Source organism: Lissotriton vulgaris, chromosome 3_1 (assembly GCF_964263255.1).
Source record: "Lissotriton vulgaris chromosome 3_1, aLisVul1.2, whole genome shotgun sequence".
NCBI lineage: Eukaryota > Metazoa > Chordata > Amphibia > Caudata > Salamandridae > Lissotriton > Lissotriton vulgaris.
Window position 1 is genome coordinate 557,269,555 of NC_141689.1, and position 16,235 is coordinate 557,285,789.

The 16,235-nt window shown below is 41.7% G+C and overlaps 2 protein-coding genes across 3 annotated transcripts in view; one reads left to right on the top strand and one right to left on the bottom strand.

Annotated features, from left to right (window-relative positions):
- RASGRF2 (Ras protein specific guanine nucleotide releasing factor 2) overlaps positions 1-16,235 on the top strand; it is a 1,825,430-nt gene that overhangs the window by 732,056 nt on the left and 1,077,139 nt on the right. The window lies entirely within an intron of this gene.
- Positions 10,035-10,955, bottom strand: LOC147726790 (uncharacterized). The gene has a single exon (XM_086962990.1). The coding sequence runs from the start codon at positions 10,953-10,955 to the stop codon at positions 10,035-10,037; it is 921 nt and encodes a 306-aa protein (XP_086819116.1).

Below are 16,235 nucleotides of genomic sequence, written 5' to 3' on the forward strand. Positions count from 1 at the left end.
TCCAAAACTACTTAACAGATTTACACCAAATTATGGACCAAGATCTAGCTTTCTGCCAAATTTGTTGTAATTCTAGTTTTAGAAGGGCTATTTTGGTGTTTTTCAGTATTGTGTTGTTTGCGAGTGAGTGTGCATTTGCCGTGAGTAGGGCTAGCAGGTCTAGGTTGTTCAGTATAGCCTTTTCGAGTTGTAGCCTTACTGGTGAGTATACTGGTGTTTGCTCGATCCATTGTGTGCCTTGTTTGGCCAGAAAAGCCAGTTGAAAGACTTTAAAGTCAGCTAGGTTCACCCCCCTTGATTTTTAGGTCTTCTAAGTTTTTTCAGGCATATCTTGCTTTTTTATCTCGCCAGAGGAATTTGGTGCACATTTTATCTAATTTCCGATGGAACTCGTCTGTTAAGAAGATTGGTAGCATGCTTGTAAGGTAATTTACTAGGGGAGTGATCATCATTTTTATTGTTTTGAGTCTTCCCCACCATGTCATAAATTTAGTTGACCAGGCTTCCAGCTGTTTCCGGATTTCGTCTATTCAGTGGTTCGGGCTTGGTCGTATTCAAAATCCCTATGGGAAAATGCATGGGGAAAACATGTTTTGAGGCCCCCCTTTTACTCAGCCCCCTTTTGATGAATCACTCCGAAACTTTCAAGACAGCAGCTCAAGTGACTGGCACACTAGCTTTGAAAACTTCGTGAAATTCATCAAACGGCGCCAAAGTTATTAGCAAAAGAAAAATGCTTTTCCTATGGAAACTAGATCCTAGCTGTAAGTACCTACAGCCGACCGCTGGTAGGAGACTGTATACGTACACATACACATATGTATATACAAATATTTTGTTAAGGATTAATGTCTATAATTTTTAATATTGTTCTCAAATAAATGTAGTTAATTAATATGTTGAAAATAGTTAAATGTTTTAATTAAATATAAGGTAAGATTAATTACGTCTAATTGTATTATTTAAACAATAAATATACAGGTATATGGTTTTAAGATGTTTTAGCTTTTTACTCTTTAGGGATGCGTTTCTACAAAACAAGCAAGTGGGTTCTTGGCGGGTACAGAGTGTTTTGAGGTTCAGGGATTGGTAGTGTTTGAGGGGTAAGGGATTTGGGATTCAGTGATGGCAAGTGTTTAGGGGTAGTAAAGTGGCTTAGGGTTCAGCAATACATACAGCCAGATTCATCAAGGTAAGGAATTGCGAGTCCTTAATAGCGAATTTTAAGGATTCGCTATTAAGGACTCGCAAAACGGGATTCATGTAGGAATCGCAATTGAATTTGCGATTCCCACTGATTCCTTGTTTGCGATTAGCTAATTGCTAATCGCAAATAAGGAATAACTCCCCATTCATTCCAGGCCCATAGGAATGAATGGGGAGTTATTCCTTATTTGCGATTAGCAATTAGCTAATCGCAAATAAGGAAGCGATTTCAAGGGTGACAGGGGTGTCCAAAGGACACCCTGTAGTACCCCTGAAATGTAATTTACATTGGTGTTGCGCACACACATGTCAAAAGGACATGTGTGTGTGTAACATGCAACTTAGAAAAATGCATTTAAATGCATTTTTCTAAGTTTTCTCTATTTACCACGAGGTTTGACCTCGCAGTAAATAGCGGCCCAAAATTGCGATTTCGCAATTTTAAAATGGTTCATGAATTGCATTTAAGGAATCTCAAATAGAGATTCCTTAAATGCAATTCCTCGCAAATGTGCGAATTCTTTAATAGCCAATTTTGCATTTGGGATGCTGAATCCCAAATGCAAAAATTGCACTCGCAAAGGGCCAGATTCTGAGAATCTGGCCCTTTGCGAGCGCAATTAAGCTTGATGAATCTGGCCGATAGTGTTTGGGGGTTAGTAAAACATTTTGAGGTTCAGGAATGGGTACTGTTTCAAGGTAGGAAGAGACTTTTAAAGTTTTTGGGATGGGTAGAGTTTAGGGATAGTAAGGGTTTTTTTAGTGTTCAGGTATGGGTATTGTTTAGGGAAAGTAGGTTTTGTTTAGGGAATTTTAGGGACTGGCAAATAAGCAACCTTTGAAGCATGATAAGTGGGTTTCGAAGAATAACGTGACCATCATACATAAATATTATTTACTTACCACAATGTAATGACTGTAAAATTGCTGAATCTAGGTAAAGTAGAGAGATTTAAACAGTAAATGAAAAAAAGCATACGTACAAACTGCATGAGCAAGTGTTTTTAGAGCACCTTAAGAGTAACACCATCCCGGCCGGACTCCAAGTGAAAAATATTCCCGTGATCTTTGTAGCCGACAAAACATACCTACATAAGTTCAGCGAGGTAGAGACCAAATGTTCTAGAGACTGGATAGCATTATCCATAGAGACGGCCCTTTGGATTAGTGAGGAAGAATTGATAGAAATCAAGGCTTTGGAACTTGGAAAACGAGATTGGTGGTGATTCCACCCTAAACAATGCCAAATCACATTTGGAGTTGGTTGAAAAAACTCTAGCAGACTTTAAAGTGCACACGACAAACCAAAAAATGTCAAAGGTTGCTAAGGACATAAAAAACTTTAAAATTGAACAAGTATACCCATTCTTGAAAGACGATTTTTATCAAAACAATAACCCTAGTTCTTTAAATTTACAATACAGAGGACGTTCCCGGAGGAAATTCATTACTTTTTCTGATACTTCGTCAGATTCTGACCAAGGATCCTCAGGTCTTTATCAACCATACATCCAATACCCCAGGCCACAACCTTTTTTAGACAAAGGTAGAAACAGGGGGCGGGGAAACAATGGGGAATGGAGAGGCCAAAACAGGTTTTTTTCTGAACTAGGAGGATAGCCTACAGATGATGATACAAACACAAAATATTGTTAATGATGACAGCTTAGAACCGATCCCTATTGCCAATCCGTCCAAACATGTGCTCACAGATACAGAAATGGGCATACTCCATAAGGGTCTGTCTTTTGTTTGTTGACAGTTCCTACTCCTGTTGATATCAAGACAGAAGTTGTACAATTTCTTCATAAAATCAGACTAAAATCCATTTTTCAGAGCCTTTAGAATGTATCAGTAACAATGCCAGTGGTCTGAAGAATAAATCTACCTTCTGTCCTGAGAGTGCAAGCATGCCACCGCAAATTCTAGCATTTGAAGAACAAGTTCTTAGAGAGGTAGATGCCCTGAATGACAAAAACATCTATTTTAAACAAAACTGCTCTAAAGCAGAAACAGAGGCTTTAGCTAACTTGGCTCTCAAACCCTCTATAGTTATTAAACCAGCCGAAAAAGGCGGGGGGATTGTAATTTGGGACAGCGAGGCATATGAAGTGGAGGGGTTGAGGCAGCTTAACAACACTGCACACTACAGATAAATCAAAGATAACCCCACTCAGAGAAGGGGTGGATCTGTAAACAAGAATTTGACTTCCTTAATGCCAGTACAGAGACGATGCTCAATATATACGTCTTACGTAAGATCCATAAAAGCGTAGACAACCCTCCTGGGAAGCGGATTATCTCAGCATGTGGCTCCCTTTTGGAACCTCTGGCAAAATACCTTGACACCTCCCTAAGAACTTTTGTTGTAAATAACAGATCTTTTGTGAGGGACACAATAGATCTGATCAATAAAGTTGAAAACCTCTCCTTCGTTTCAGAGAAGCAGTTGTTGGTGTCTTTTGATATTGAAGTGTTATATACAAACATCCCTCAAGAAGATGCGCTCAATGTCTTAAAGTATTTCTTAGACAGGAGTAAAAGTTCATATTCGGTACCTACAGAATTCATTTTATCTTTAGCTACATTATGCTTTAAGAATAATTTCTTTGCATTCAAAGACAACTAGTTCCTTCAAATAAAGGGTGTAGCTATGGGGTGTCGATTTGCTCCGGAGATAGTTAACCCTCGTGATAGATTGTTTTGGAAATAAATGGATTTATGATTCCAGAAATCCTTAATATACACACGTTGGTAAATGGATTCGGTATATTGACAATATTTTTATAGTGTGGGACGGCGACCAGCCCACACTACAACTTTTTAATAAATGGCATAATACCATAACCCCTGGCCTTAGATTTACGGTTACCTATAACAGTAAAAGGATTAACTTCTTAGATGTTAGAATAGAAAATAATGAAGGTTTCTTGGAAGTAAGTCTGTGTACCAAACCCACTGATCGAAGACATTATTGCACTTTACTAGTGGCCATCCTAGAAGTTTGAAAGAAAATTTCCCTTATGGGCAGTTTCGTAGAATTCATAGAAATTGTACTAAAAAACAGGACTATTTTTAAGAATGCAGAGTGCTTAAAAACTAAGCTTATAGCAGGGGGCTACCTGTAAAAACTAGTTAAGAACACCCTAAAGAGAGTTTAGTTTACACCAAGGGAGGATTTACTAGCTCCCAAAAAAAAGACCTGAGTCCAATCCCCTCACTTGCGTGTTGACATATAACTTGAAGGCAAACAAATTGAAAAAAATTATACTACACAACTGGAGAATGATTAGTCATCTGGGTATCCCCAAACCGTTGTTTAATTTTCGTAAAGGAAAAAACATACTTCAGATTGTGGTCAAAGCAGCATGTCCTACTGAAATTATGAAGGGATGTAAGGCCTACCTCCTTTAACTGGGCATTCTAAAATGCCACAACTGTGTTGCATGTCAAATGACTAGTGACACGAAGTTTATTATCATCAATGGTCAGACACATTACGAAAATAGCTTTTCTTAGTGTAACACAAAGAACGTCATCTATTTTCTCAAATACCCGTGTGAGATGTTCTATATACGACACAACCAGTGAAGCACGTATTTTACAACACAAATCAAGACTGAGGTGTGCAACACAGGGAGCCCGCCTGGTACAACATTATCAACAGCAGGGGCACAATGAAAATGAGGTTGTATGTCATGACAACGCGTGGTATTACCACGCGTGCCATTACAACGCAGGAATTACAACGAAAGTAGTTACAACGACTTTCCCTGGAGGGCGCTGGATAGTGGAATAGTTTAATTTTCTATTCCAACTCCATCCCACGTTGACAGTAGGGAAGGAGTTGGATAGAAAATTAAACTATTCCCTATCCAAGAGCGCCCTCCAGCGAAAGTCGTTGTAACGACTTTCGTTGTAATTCCTGCGTTGTAATGGCAGTGCTGGGTAATCCCCGCGTTGGCATGGCTGTTCACCTAAAAATGATATGCAGTGGTCAGTAATGATGGTAGTTCAAAACAAGGGGAACTATCAGGCTACGTTGGATAGACTAAAAGCCAGAATGATTGAGAAGTACAAGACTGCGACTAAAGGTCTGAATGAATATGATGAAATTTGGGCTCTCCTATAACCTTTGTCTGTTTTTATATTGTTTTTACATTGTATTGTTCAAAGGTCCTTGACTGTATAATATCGATGCTCGAGCCACACTTTCTTTGCTTACAGTATCTTGTAATATTTACACTGTGTTCTTTTCTGTGTATATATTGATATGATCTTTTTTTTTATCCTTTTTGCGGACCTAGTGGATAGTCGATAATAGGTGATATGTTCCCTCACATTCATAGTTGGAATTAGTCACTTGTGGGTGATTCACTTATGCGGAATCATTATATTAAAAATAGTCTACTTCTTTATTGAGGCGTTCTTGTATTGCTTCCGGAGGTTTTTCAGTATTGCCCCAACTAAGCAGAGGCTGTATGGACAAGTTTTTTACTATGCCGTATTGTTCTTTATGATTTCATGGTTGGTGTATCCAAAGTACGGACACTATGCCTTTAATGCAGCATTATCTCGGCAAGCGTGTTTCGCCTTTAGAAAGAGGCGCGCCACGATTGATGACGCGAACGCTGTATGGAAATCGAGCACTTAGTTCCATACAACTGTTGGAGTAGCAGGGGCACACCTCTTGTTAGTGCGAGTGTTCGCAGAAGATAAACAAAAGGGAGTGAAGGTTAATGGATTGTGTTTGTTGTGGTCCAACACTCCCCCTCACTCTCCCACCTACATAGCTAGGCAGTATATCATCTATGTAGCTCATCGTAGCATTTGAGTTGATTGATTGTGCAAATACGTTTTTGTTTTTTCTCCTTACCAGTCCACGTGTGGATACCCAGTGCTCTGTAATTGGGTCCGAAGCCGGTCGGAAAGGTACCCTTGAAGTAATTGCTTTGCCTTTGACTTGGAAGTTGGTTTTTTGCTACACGTATTATTGGTTTTCCGCCTGGCTGGGCGGTGTTCCGGTACCAGCGGACTCATTTTTTATTAAGAACGAGCACTTCCCTGCTTAGAGATCAGGAGCGTTGTATTATTTCGCTCCTGCTGTATAAAACTAAGTTTGTTGTGCACTAGTGTTTGCAGTTGCAAATAAATTCCTAGGCAATATGTAAATTCTCAAACATAGCAATGTGACTTTTTAAAGAAACTCAGTGTGTCTTTTGAGATGTCATCAGTGATGGCATCAGTGATGTCACTGACCATGTCATGAATGATGTAATATGTGACATCATCAGCAGTGGATTGCGGTTGCGCGAAATATAGTTAATACAACTAACTATATAGGAGCAATTTCAATGGTTTTTTAAATGCTAATTCCTAACTATATAAGGCTTGAAACCTATGTTTTTTTCAGTGAATATATATATATATATACATATACATATATATATATATATGCCACGAATTCCGCCAAGTCCCCAAATCTCACTCCAGGGAAAAAAACGAAGCCGGACCCTTTCGGATATTTTGCAAATATCAGTTTATTTCATCCAGTAGTGCATAGAACACGCCGCCATGACGCGTTTCGGGACCTCCGTCCCTTGATCACAAGACATGGTCGATCGTACACCCATCCCTCTTAAAGTGCTAGTACACAGTCAGCTGACCCCACAGCCTGTGGAAATAAAACAAACAAACTTCAGCCTAGTACAGTAGCGCTTGAGTCATAGATTACTTTTTGTTCAATTTCAATAAAGTGCTTAGTGATCCAGAACACATTTTAAGTTTAACCATGCATAAATTTTAAAAAAACCAAACATTTTGAAAAGAGAATATCACTCTTCCTTGATCGTTCAGTCCTTACTCCCAATGTTTCCTCATAATCATTTCCTCATAGATAAATTGATTAAAAAATTTTGTTTTGAACCAATTTAGAAAAATAAATTATTTCTACATAATATATTAAAATCATGTAAAAAAATATATATATACATTTATATACACTTTGTACATTCTGTGCAAATTCGCTATCTCTTGTGCAAATCGTGCAAAAGGAAAAACATCATTGTTTAAATGGGAGTACATGGCTTGGATCACTTTTTTCAAAATTGTGCCCCAGTGGGCATTTGCTGCTACATCTAACCATTGCATCCACACTGCTGCAATATGGGTTCAATTGCTGGGGCACGATAAGAGAATATCATAATCATAATTATGATACTTAAAACCCATATAACCTGGTGATTTAAAATAATTTATAATCCCTTCACCATGAGTTTACATTAAAAACACGGGAGGCAGACTATTTACATGTTCGACTCTAATGCATAATTACCCCCATGGACATCTGCAGTTGCTATACATGTATGGGCCCACACGGTCTGAATAATTAGATCCCTAATAAAGACAAGAGTGTAAGTCTTCCGTTTGATTCAAACCGTTGGGAGCCTTGGAATTAAGCTCTAGAATATAGCGTGTTTCCAAGACTCTCAATTTGGCCTCTCTGTCACCACCTCTGCGGAGAGGCGGAATCATGTCAATGGCATAATACTGCAAACATCCTATGTCCCCACCATGGCACGTATTCACGTGTCTGGCGACCGGGTATGCCTCATCCTTATTACTCACTGCCCTGATGTGCTGTAGAATGCGCCTATGGACCTGCAGCTTAGTGCTGCCCACATAACGCAGGCCACAGGCACATTCCAACACATAGACCACGAAGTCTGACTTGCAGGTGATTTTCTTTTTAATAGTTCTCACCTCGCAGTTGAAAGCAGTCATGTAGGTAGTCTTATTTCTACCTATCCTACATGCTTTGCAGACTGCACATTTCAAAAAGCCCTTGCTCTTCCCTAGCCAGTTGTCATCGGCTACTTCCGGGCTGCTCTTGACTATCATATCGCTCATGGACCTAGCTTTACTATAGGTTATGGCTGGTCTGCTGGCTAGGGTCCCCCCAATGACCGGATCTCCCTTAACCACTTGCCAATTTTTGCGAATGATATTGAATATTTCTTTGTGCTGTCTGCTATATGCTGTTATCAATTTTGGTTGGCCAGACTCCTCCTCTACGGATGGTGTAGGCACCGCATCTGTTGTTAGACTATGCCCTGAAGTTAAATTGGCACGTCTCATAGCACCCTCCACCACCGTTCGTGAGTAGCCCCTCTCAATGAATCTCTTCTTGCTGGCTTGCTGGGCTCTCTCACAACTCTCATTTGTGCTGCAAATCCTTTCGATCCTCAGCATCTCCCCGTAGGGGATGCTGCGAATCAAATGCGCTGGATGGTGGCTTGTGGCGTGCAGCATTGTATTGCCTGCCGTCACCTTTCGATGTAGGTCAGTCACTATCCTGCCACTGACAACGCTCACCTCCACATCTAAAAAGGTAACCTTAGCACTGCTAATCTGGCCAGTAAACTGTAGGTTCAAGTCATTTACATTGATGTTGGTTATGAACCTATTCGCTTCTGCCTCTGTCCCCCTCCAAATAATGAAGAGGTCATCAATGAACCTATACCAGGCTATGATGTTATTAGCCATGGTATCTCCATAGGTTCTTGCCAGGACCTGCTCCTCCCAATGCCCCATATGCAGACAGGCATAACTGGGGGAGAAGCAGGCCCCCATTGCAACCCCCCTCAGTTGCTGGAAAATCTGCTTCTGAAATAAGAAGAAGTTGCTTTTGAGGCAGATCTCTGTCATCTCTATGACCATGTTATTATGCTGTAGCATGCAAGCAGGTCTACGTTTCAAGTAATGTTCTACCGCTTTTAGGCCATCATCGTGGTTTATACTGGTGTATAAGGAAGTTACATCTAGCGTTAATAATAAGTAATCTTCCTGCCATTTAATGGTTTTGATTTTATCCAAAAAATCACCAGTATCCCTGAGGTACGAGGGAAGCCCCTTCACGTGCTCTTGCAAGAAGTGATCAATGTATTTGGAGGCATTTTCGAATGGACCCTGTCTGGCGGAGATGATGGGCCTACCAGGGGGCTTGGTCAGATTCTTGTGGACCTTGGGGATCATATAAAACACAGGGATTACAGGATAATTCATTTTCAGGAACTTTTGTTCATCCCCACTTAGTAGTCCCATTCCCTTCCAAGCATACAATCTGGTGTGGAAAGCATCCCATGTTTGTCTAGCTGTCCGCCAATCGCTCCTACAATAACAATTCCTGTCATTAAGTTGTAGTAGGGCCTCTTCCATATACATTGTTTTTGGCCACAATACAATGTTGCCCCCCTTGTCTGACTGCTTGACAATCACAGTGTTTTCCCCCTGTAGTTTTTTCATTAGGCTCCCGTAGGCATTGTTACACTTTTTATTACATTTAGTGTCTTTAATCCTAGAGGCCTGATGCAATTCCTTTAAATCAGATATGACCAGATTATTAAATGCTTCAATGTTATCAAAAACTGCTATTGGGTTAAATGTTGATTTTGGTTTAAAGTTCGTGGCCCCTGGGGCATCTGTTCTTATATTCTCTTCTCTTTCAACATCAACTGAAGTTCCCCCTTCTCTGTTTAAATCAACCAAGTCCACATAGAGCTCAACCTCTCCTGCCAAGCATGGACCTGAATGCGGGTCAGTTCTATAATTTTCCTGCGGTGGCATGCGCGTTTTTAACCTGTTCTGCAAGAATAACTTTCTCAATTTCAATTTGCGTATATATTTAAAAAAGTCCATTCTTGTTTGCGCATAATCAAATGTACATGGGGGGCAATAAGTCAAGCCCAATGATAAAGTTCTAATCTCATTATTAGTCAAATGAACATTTGAAAGATTAATCACGGAGAGTTGGTCGCTTACTTGTTCGTTCACTTGCGATTCCATCGCTTGCGACCCCGGCCCTTCGCTGGTGGTTTCGCTGCGCCGGTTTGCTGCCCGACTCCTCCTTCGCCACTTGCGTTTGCGGTTGCGTTTCCGCCTGTTTTCGAGCCAGCGGTGTGTGATCTTAGGGTCTGCCTGCGGTCGTTGCTTAGGCACTCCACTTCCTCCCCCAACGACCGCTTGGTAATACCCGCCGCCTCATCAGTATTGCGTTGGTCATTCTCCGACTCACTACCTGGGATGGAGCTTAAGTTGGAATCCGAGGTAGAAGGGCTAATACCCCTACTGCTACTTGGCCCCATACCCGTTGCACGCGGTCCGGTCGTTCCCTTTTGTTGGTCATACTTCTTAGAGAAGGTAAAAATCCGGCCGTTTTGGTAATCCAACTTATCCCTTTGAAACTTAAAGGTTTTCCTTCTCTTGATTACGTCCTCTTCTTTGGTGAGCCGCTGTGTCATTAACTCACGCAATCGTTTTTCCTGCTCCGCATCATTCAATTTCTTAATTTGCTCATTGAGGTCACTTATTACTACTCCCAATTTCACGCCATCGCTTTCGGCATACTTTATCAAGATTCTCAACAATCTACTCGAAGAATCCAAGTTACACCTCGCCCACTCATTTAGCATCTCCGGATCCGGGTTTTCGAAGCTGGGTGCTACCATGATCCTCAAGCCACGGGGAACGCGATCGACTTCTAAATAGCGGGACAGAGATTTCATCTCCCACCATTTCGCCTGTTCCGTGCGCATGGCTTTCTCCAGTTTTTTGAATAGTTCTTTCATCACATTGCTCCCCAAGTTCGATGTCGTCGCCTGCTCCCTGGGGTTGCTGTTAGTAATGGGGGCATTGTCGAACATTTCCATAGCCGCCTCCTCCCGGCTTCTGACCACATCAGCGGCGGCCATGGTCTATGCACGTTTAAATGTTAATTATTACGGATGATTTGTTGCACTCAGCTGTGTGCGACCAGGTTTTCAAATAACCCCGCGCACTATGCTGCTTCCTCCTTCAGTCCCGAGTTAATTTCCCCACGTCTCCTCACCGAGCAATCAGCTGTTTACCGTAGCGCCGGTTCTGCCACAGCCGTGGGAACAGCCTCGCCTTCCAGTACAACCGCTGCTCTAGGAGATTCTCGTTCGTCGGGGGCTACTGCGGTTGCTCTTACCAGAGCCGCTGAACGTTACAGGAAACCCGCAACACTGCTCCCTTCCGCTCTCGCCCTGTTTGCTGAAGGGGTCCGGTATACACCCAGAAGCTATCGGTGTAATAATGTGCCACGAATTCCGCCAAGTCCCCAAATCTCACTCCAGGGAAAAAAACGAAGCCGGACCCTTTCGGATATTTTGCAAATATCAGTTTATTTCATCCAGTAGTGCATAGAACACGCCGCCATGACGCGTTTCGGGACCTCCGTCCCTTGATCACAAGACATGGTCGATCGTACACCCATCCCTCTTAAAGTGCTAGTACACAGTCAGCTGACCCCACAGCCTGTGGAAATAAAACAAACAAACTTCAGCCTAGTACAGTAGCGCTTGAGTCATAGATTACTTTTTGTTCAATTTCAATAAAGTGCTTAGTGATCCAGAACACATTTTAAGTTTAACCATGCATAAATTTTAAAAAAACCAAACATTTTGAAAAGAGAATATCACTCTTCCTTGATCGTTCAGTCCTTACTCCCAATGTTTCCTCATAATCATTTCCTCATAGATAAATTGATTAAATTATTTTGTTTTGAACCAATTTAGAAAAATAAATTATTTCTACATAATATATTAAAATCATGTAAAAAAATATATATATACATTTATATACACTTTGTACATTCTGTGCAAATTCGCTATCTCTTGTGCAAATCGTGCAAAAGGAAAAACATCATTGTTTAAATGGGAGTACATGGCTTGGATAACCAGTGAAGCACGTATTTTACAACACAAATCAAGACTGAGGTGTGCAACACAGGGAGCCCGCCTGGTACAACATTATCAACAGCAGGGGCACAATGAAAATGAGGTTGTATGTCATGACAACGCGTGGTATTACCACGCGTGCCATTACAACGCAGGAATTACAACGAAAGTAGTTACAACGACTTTCCCTGGAGGGCGCTGGATAGTGGAATAGTTTAATTTTCTATTCCAACTCCATCCCACGTTGACAGTAGGGAAGGAGTTGGATAGAAAATTAAACTATTCCCTATCCAAGAGCGCCCTCCAGCGAAAGTCGTTGTAACGACTTTCGTTGTAATTCCTGCGTTGTAATGGCAGTGCTGGGTAATCCCCGCGTTGGCATGGCTGTTCACCTAAAAATGATATGCAGTGGTCAGTAATGATGGTAGTTCAAAACAAGGGGAACTATCAGGCTACGTTGGATAGACTAAAAGCCAGAATGATTGAGAAGTACAAGACTGCGACTAAAGGTCTGAATGAATATGATGAAATTTGGGCTCTCCTATAACCTTTGTCTGTTTTTATATTGTTTTTACATTGTATTGTTCAAAGGTCCTTGACTGTATAATATCGATGCTCGAGCCACACTTTCTTTGCTTACAGTATCTTGTAATATTTACACTGTGTTCTTTTCTGTGTATATATTGATATGATCTTTTTTTTTATCCTTTTTGCGGACCTAGTGGATAGTCGATAATAGGTGATATGTTCCCTCACATTCATAGTTGGAATTAGTCACTTGTGGGTGATTCACTTATGCGGAATCATTATATTAAAAATAGTCTACTTCTTTATTGAGGCGTTCTTGTATTGCTTCCGGAGGTTTTTCAGTATTGCCCCAACTAAGCAGAGGCTGTATGGACAAGTTTTTTACTATGCCGTATTGTTCTTTATGATTTCATGGTTGGTGTATCCAAAGTACGGACACTATGCCTTTAATGCAGCATTATCTCGGCAAGCGTGTTTCGCCTTTAGAAAGAGGCGCGCCACGATTGATGACGCGAACGCTGTATGGAAATCGAGCACTTAGTTCCATACAACTGTTGGAGTAGCAGGGGCACACCTCTTGTTAGTGCGAGTGTTCGCAGAAGATAAACAAAAGGGAGTGAAGGTAAATGGATTGTGTTTGTTGTGGTCCAACACTCCCCCTCACTCTCCCACCTACATAGCTAGGCAGTATATCATCTATGTAGCTCATCGTAGCATTTGAGTTGATTGATTGTGCAAATACGTTTTTGTTTTTTCTCCTTACCAGTCCACGTGTGGATACCCAGTGCTCTGTAATTGGGTCCGAAGCCGGTCGGAAAGGTACCCTTGAAGTAATTGCTTTGCCTTTGACTTGGAAGTTGTTTTTTTGCTACACGTATTATTGGTTTTCCGCCTGGCTGGGCGGTGTTCCGGTACCAGCGGACTCATTTTTTATTAAGAACGAGCACTTCCCTGCTTAGAGATCAGGAGCGTTGTATTATTTCGCTCCTGCTGTATAAAACTAAGTTTGTTGTGCACTAGTGTTTGCAGTTGCAAATAAATTCCTAGGCAATATGTAAATTCTCAAACATAGCAATGTGACTTTTTAAAGAAACTGAGTGTGTCTTTTGATATGTCATCAGTGATGGCATCAGTGATGTCACTGACCATGTCATGAATGATGTAATATGTGACATCATCAGCAGTGGATTGCGGTTGCGCGAAATATAGTTAATACAACTAACTATATAGGAGCAATTTCAATGGTTTTTTAAATGCTAATTCCTAACTATATAAGGCTTGAAACCTATGCTTTTTTCAGTGAATATATATATATATATATACATATACATATATATATATATATATATATATATATATATATATATATATATATATATATATATATATCTTTTTTCTTTTTTTAAACAAAGGTGTCCCTTGAATATCAAGCACTCTCTTGTGTGCTTATTTTCTGGATTTATGTTGCCAAAAATATGATTTAATACTGTGGGTAATATCAATCTAGTTCGAATCACAGCAAATTTTCCACTTTTAATGTGTGTGTGGTCAACTCTGGCATGCAGAGCCAGTGGCTCTTCCTTGCTGATACTCAAGAGCAGTGCTGCTTAATTAAATGCAAGGGTATACAGTCAATACACCTAGAGCTGGCGCTTTGGGTTTTTGGCAGCATTTTATAGACACAAAGGGGTCCAATAGAATGTCGGGCGGATCGCCACTGCCCACATGGCGGTGGCGATCCGCTCGACATTCTCCTCTGCCCGCATGCAATTCCCCCCGCCATATTAGTATGGCGGGGGGACCCCGGTGGATGGAAAGACCGTCTGCCGGTTTTCCGCCGGTCACACAGGTGACTGGGCGGAGAAGGGGCCTGATATGGTGAGGTGTCTGCTGGACACCGCCATCCATATTACAATGGGAGCAGGAAGCAGCCGTAAAGGCACGCGGATAACTCAGTTGGGGGCCCGTTGCAAGCCCCCAGGATGTTGGGGTGGTGCACCGACATAGCAGGCACCGTGCAGTGCTTGCCACGGTGTGCATGCAAATACACACATGCCTTTTTTGCATTTCGGCGGGTGCTGCTAACCGCACCGCCCGCTGCAATGCAAAAAATGCAGGATGCGCCCGCCTGTGTGGCGGATGCATCCTAATTGCGCTTGCGGGACTGCCGCACACATGGCGGGTGGTCCCATTTCCCAGGGCGATGGCGGGTGGACAAAGTACGACAGCCATCGTAATAGACCCCTACGTCAAAATGAACAATGCATTAATCCGAAAGCAGATTAGCACTGGAGATGTTGTCAGAGTAAACTTCATGTAGAGCTTCTACAAAGTCAAGGTAGTAGGAACAGCTAGAAAGCATCTACATGCTAGTGAGAGGTACAGGAGTTGCGCCTAATTAATTCTATGGGGCTGTTTGTGAGTGAGATGACTGAAGGCTGAGCTTGCACATTCCCTCATTTACACTATATCCATTTATTCTCAAGACATTTGTGTTTCTGAGACTTGCTTGTAATACCCTTTGGGAAAATTATTTATTTCCATTTTTCTTTAGCACAGCATAAGTGAAATTTACAAATAACTAATGTGATTTACTGGAAGATCAAAAACATCCCTAAAGTAGGCACTAAAGGCACATAGTACATGGTGCATTGTATTTAAAAACTAGGACATGTGGGTTTACGTTTTACATGCCCTTGCAGTAAAGAAAACTATTAAAGTTATTTTTACTGCTGTAAGGCCTATCTCTCCCATTGACTAACACTGGGTTACCTTTTTACATTTAAGAAGTGATAACTTTTGACCAGCAGCAGATAGAGGTATGGTGTATAGACTCAAATTCATTGTAATTTAAAATAATTTTTAATGAAAAATTGTCTTTTTCTTATTCTAACCATTTGTGTCTTCTGCCTGTGTTCTGGGTCACATGACTGTGATTAGCTCTGCTGTTGGGGTTTGTGTGCTCCTCCCAGATAGTGACACAAACGGGATTATCGGTGGACAGGATGGGCCATCCTACCAGGATGGCTGGTGGCGGAGCTGTTCCAAGCCCCACTTGCACTTCAAAGGGGCTTGCCTCCGGCACAAACAAAGGGATCTGACATGATTCCTTTGTATCCCAGACTTCTTGGATCCATGACAGGGGGAGACCTTTCCAGAACCAGATGTGGGCGTAGTATGTGGAATCCCCCCACTTAAAAGGCTTGCCCCAGGTATATGTATTGGACCTCCAGAGCCACTCTTTAGTACACTCCCATAATTTTAAGAAGTTCAAGTTCAAGTTCGGGCATTTATATAGCGCACTACTCAACCAGAGGGTCTCAAGGTGCTTGGGAAGGGGTTCATTATTTGTCGAATAGCCAGGTTTTAAGTTCTTTTCTGAAGGAGATGTGGTTTTGAGTAAGGCGGGGGCAAGTGGGGAGTGAGTTCCAGGTCTTGGCCGCCAGGAAGGAGAAGGATCTTCCTCCCATGGTGGATTTTCGGATGCGCGGGACTGCGGCGAGGGCTTGATTGGACGATCTTAGTTGGCGGGTGGGTTTGTAGAAGGACAGTTGAGTGTTGAGGCATTCGGGTCCTAGATTGTAGAGGGCCTTGTGTGCGTGGGTGAGAAGACGGAATGTAATTCTTTTGTTCACGGGCAGCCAACAGTGGTCTTTTAGGTGTCCGGTGATGTGATCTTGGCGAGGGATGTCCAATATGAGTCTCGCTGATGCGTTTTGGATGCGTTGGAGTTTTTTCTGTAAT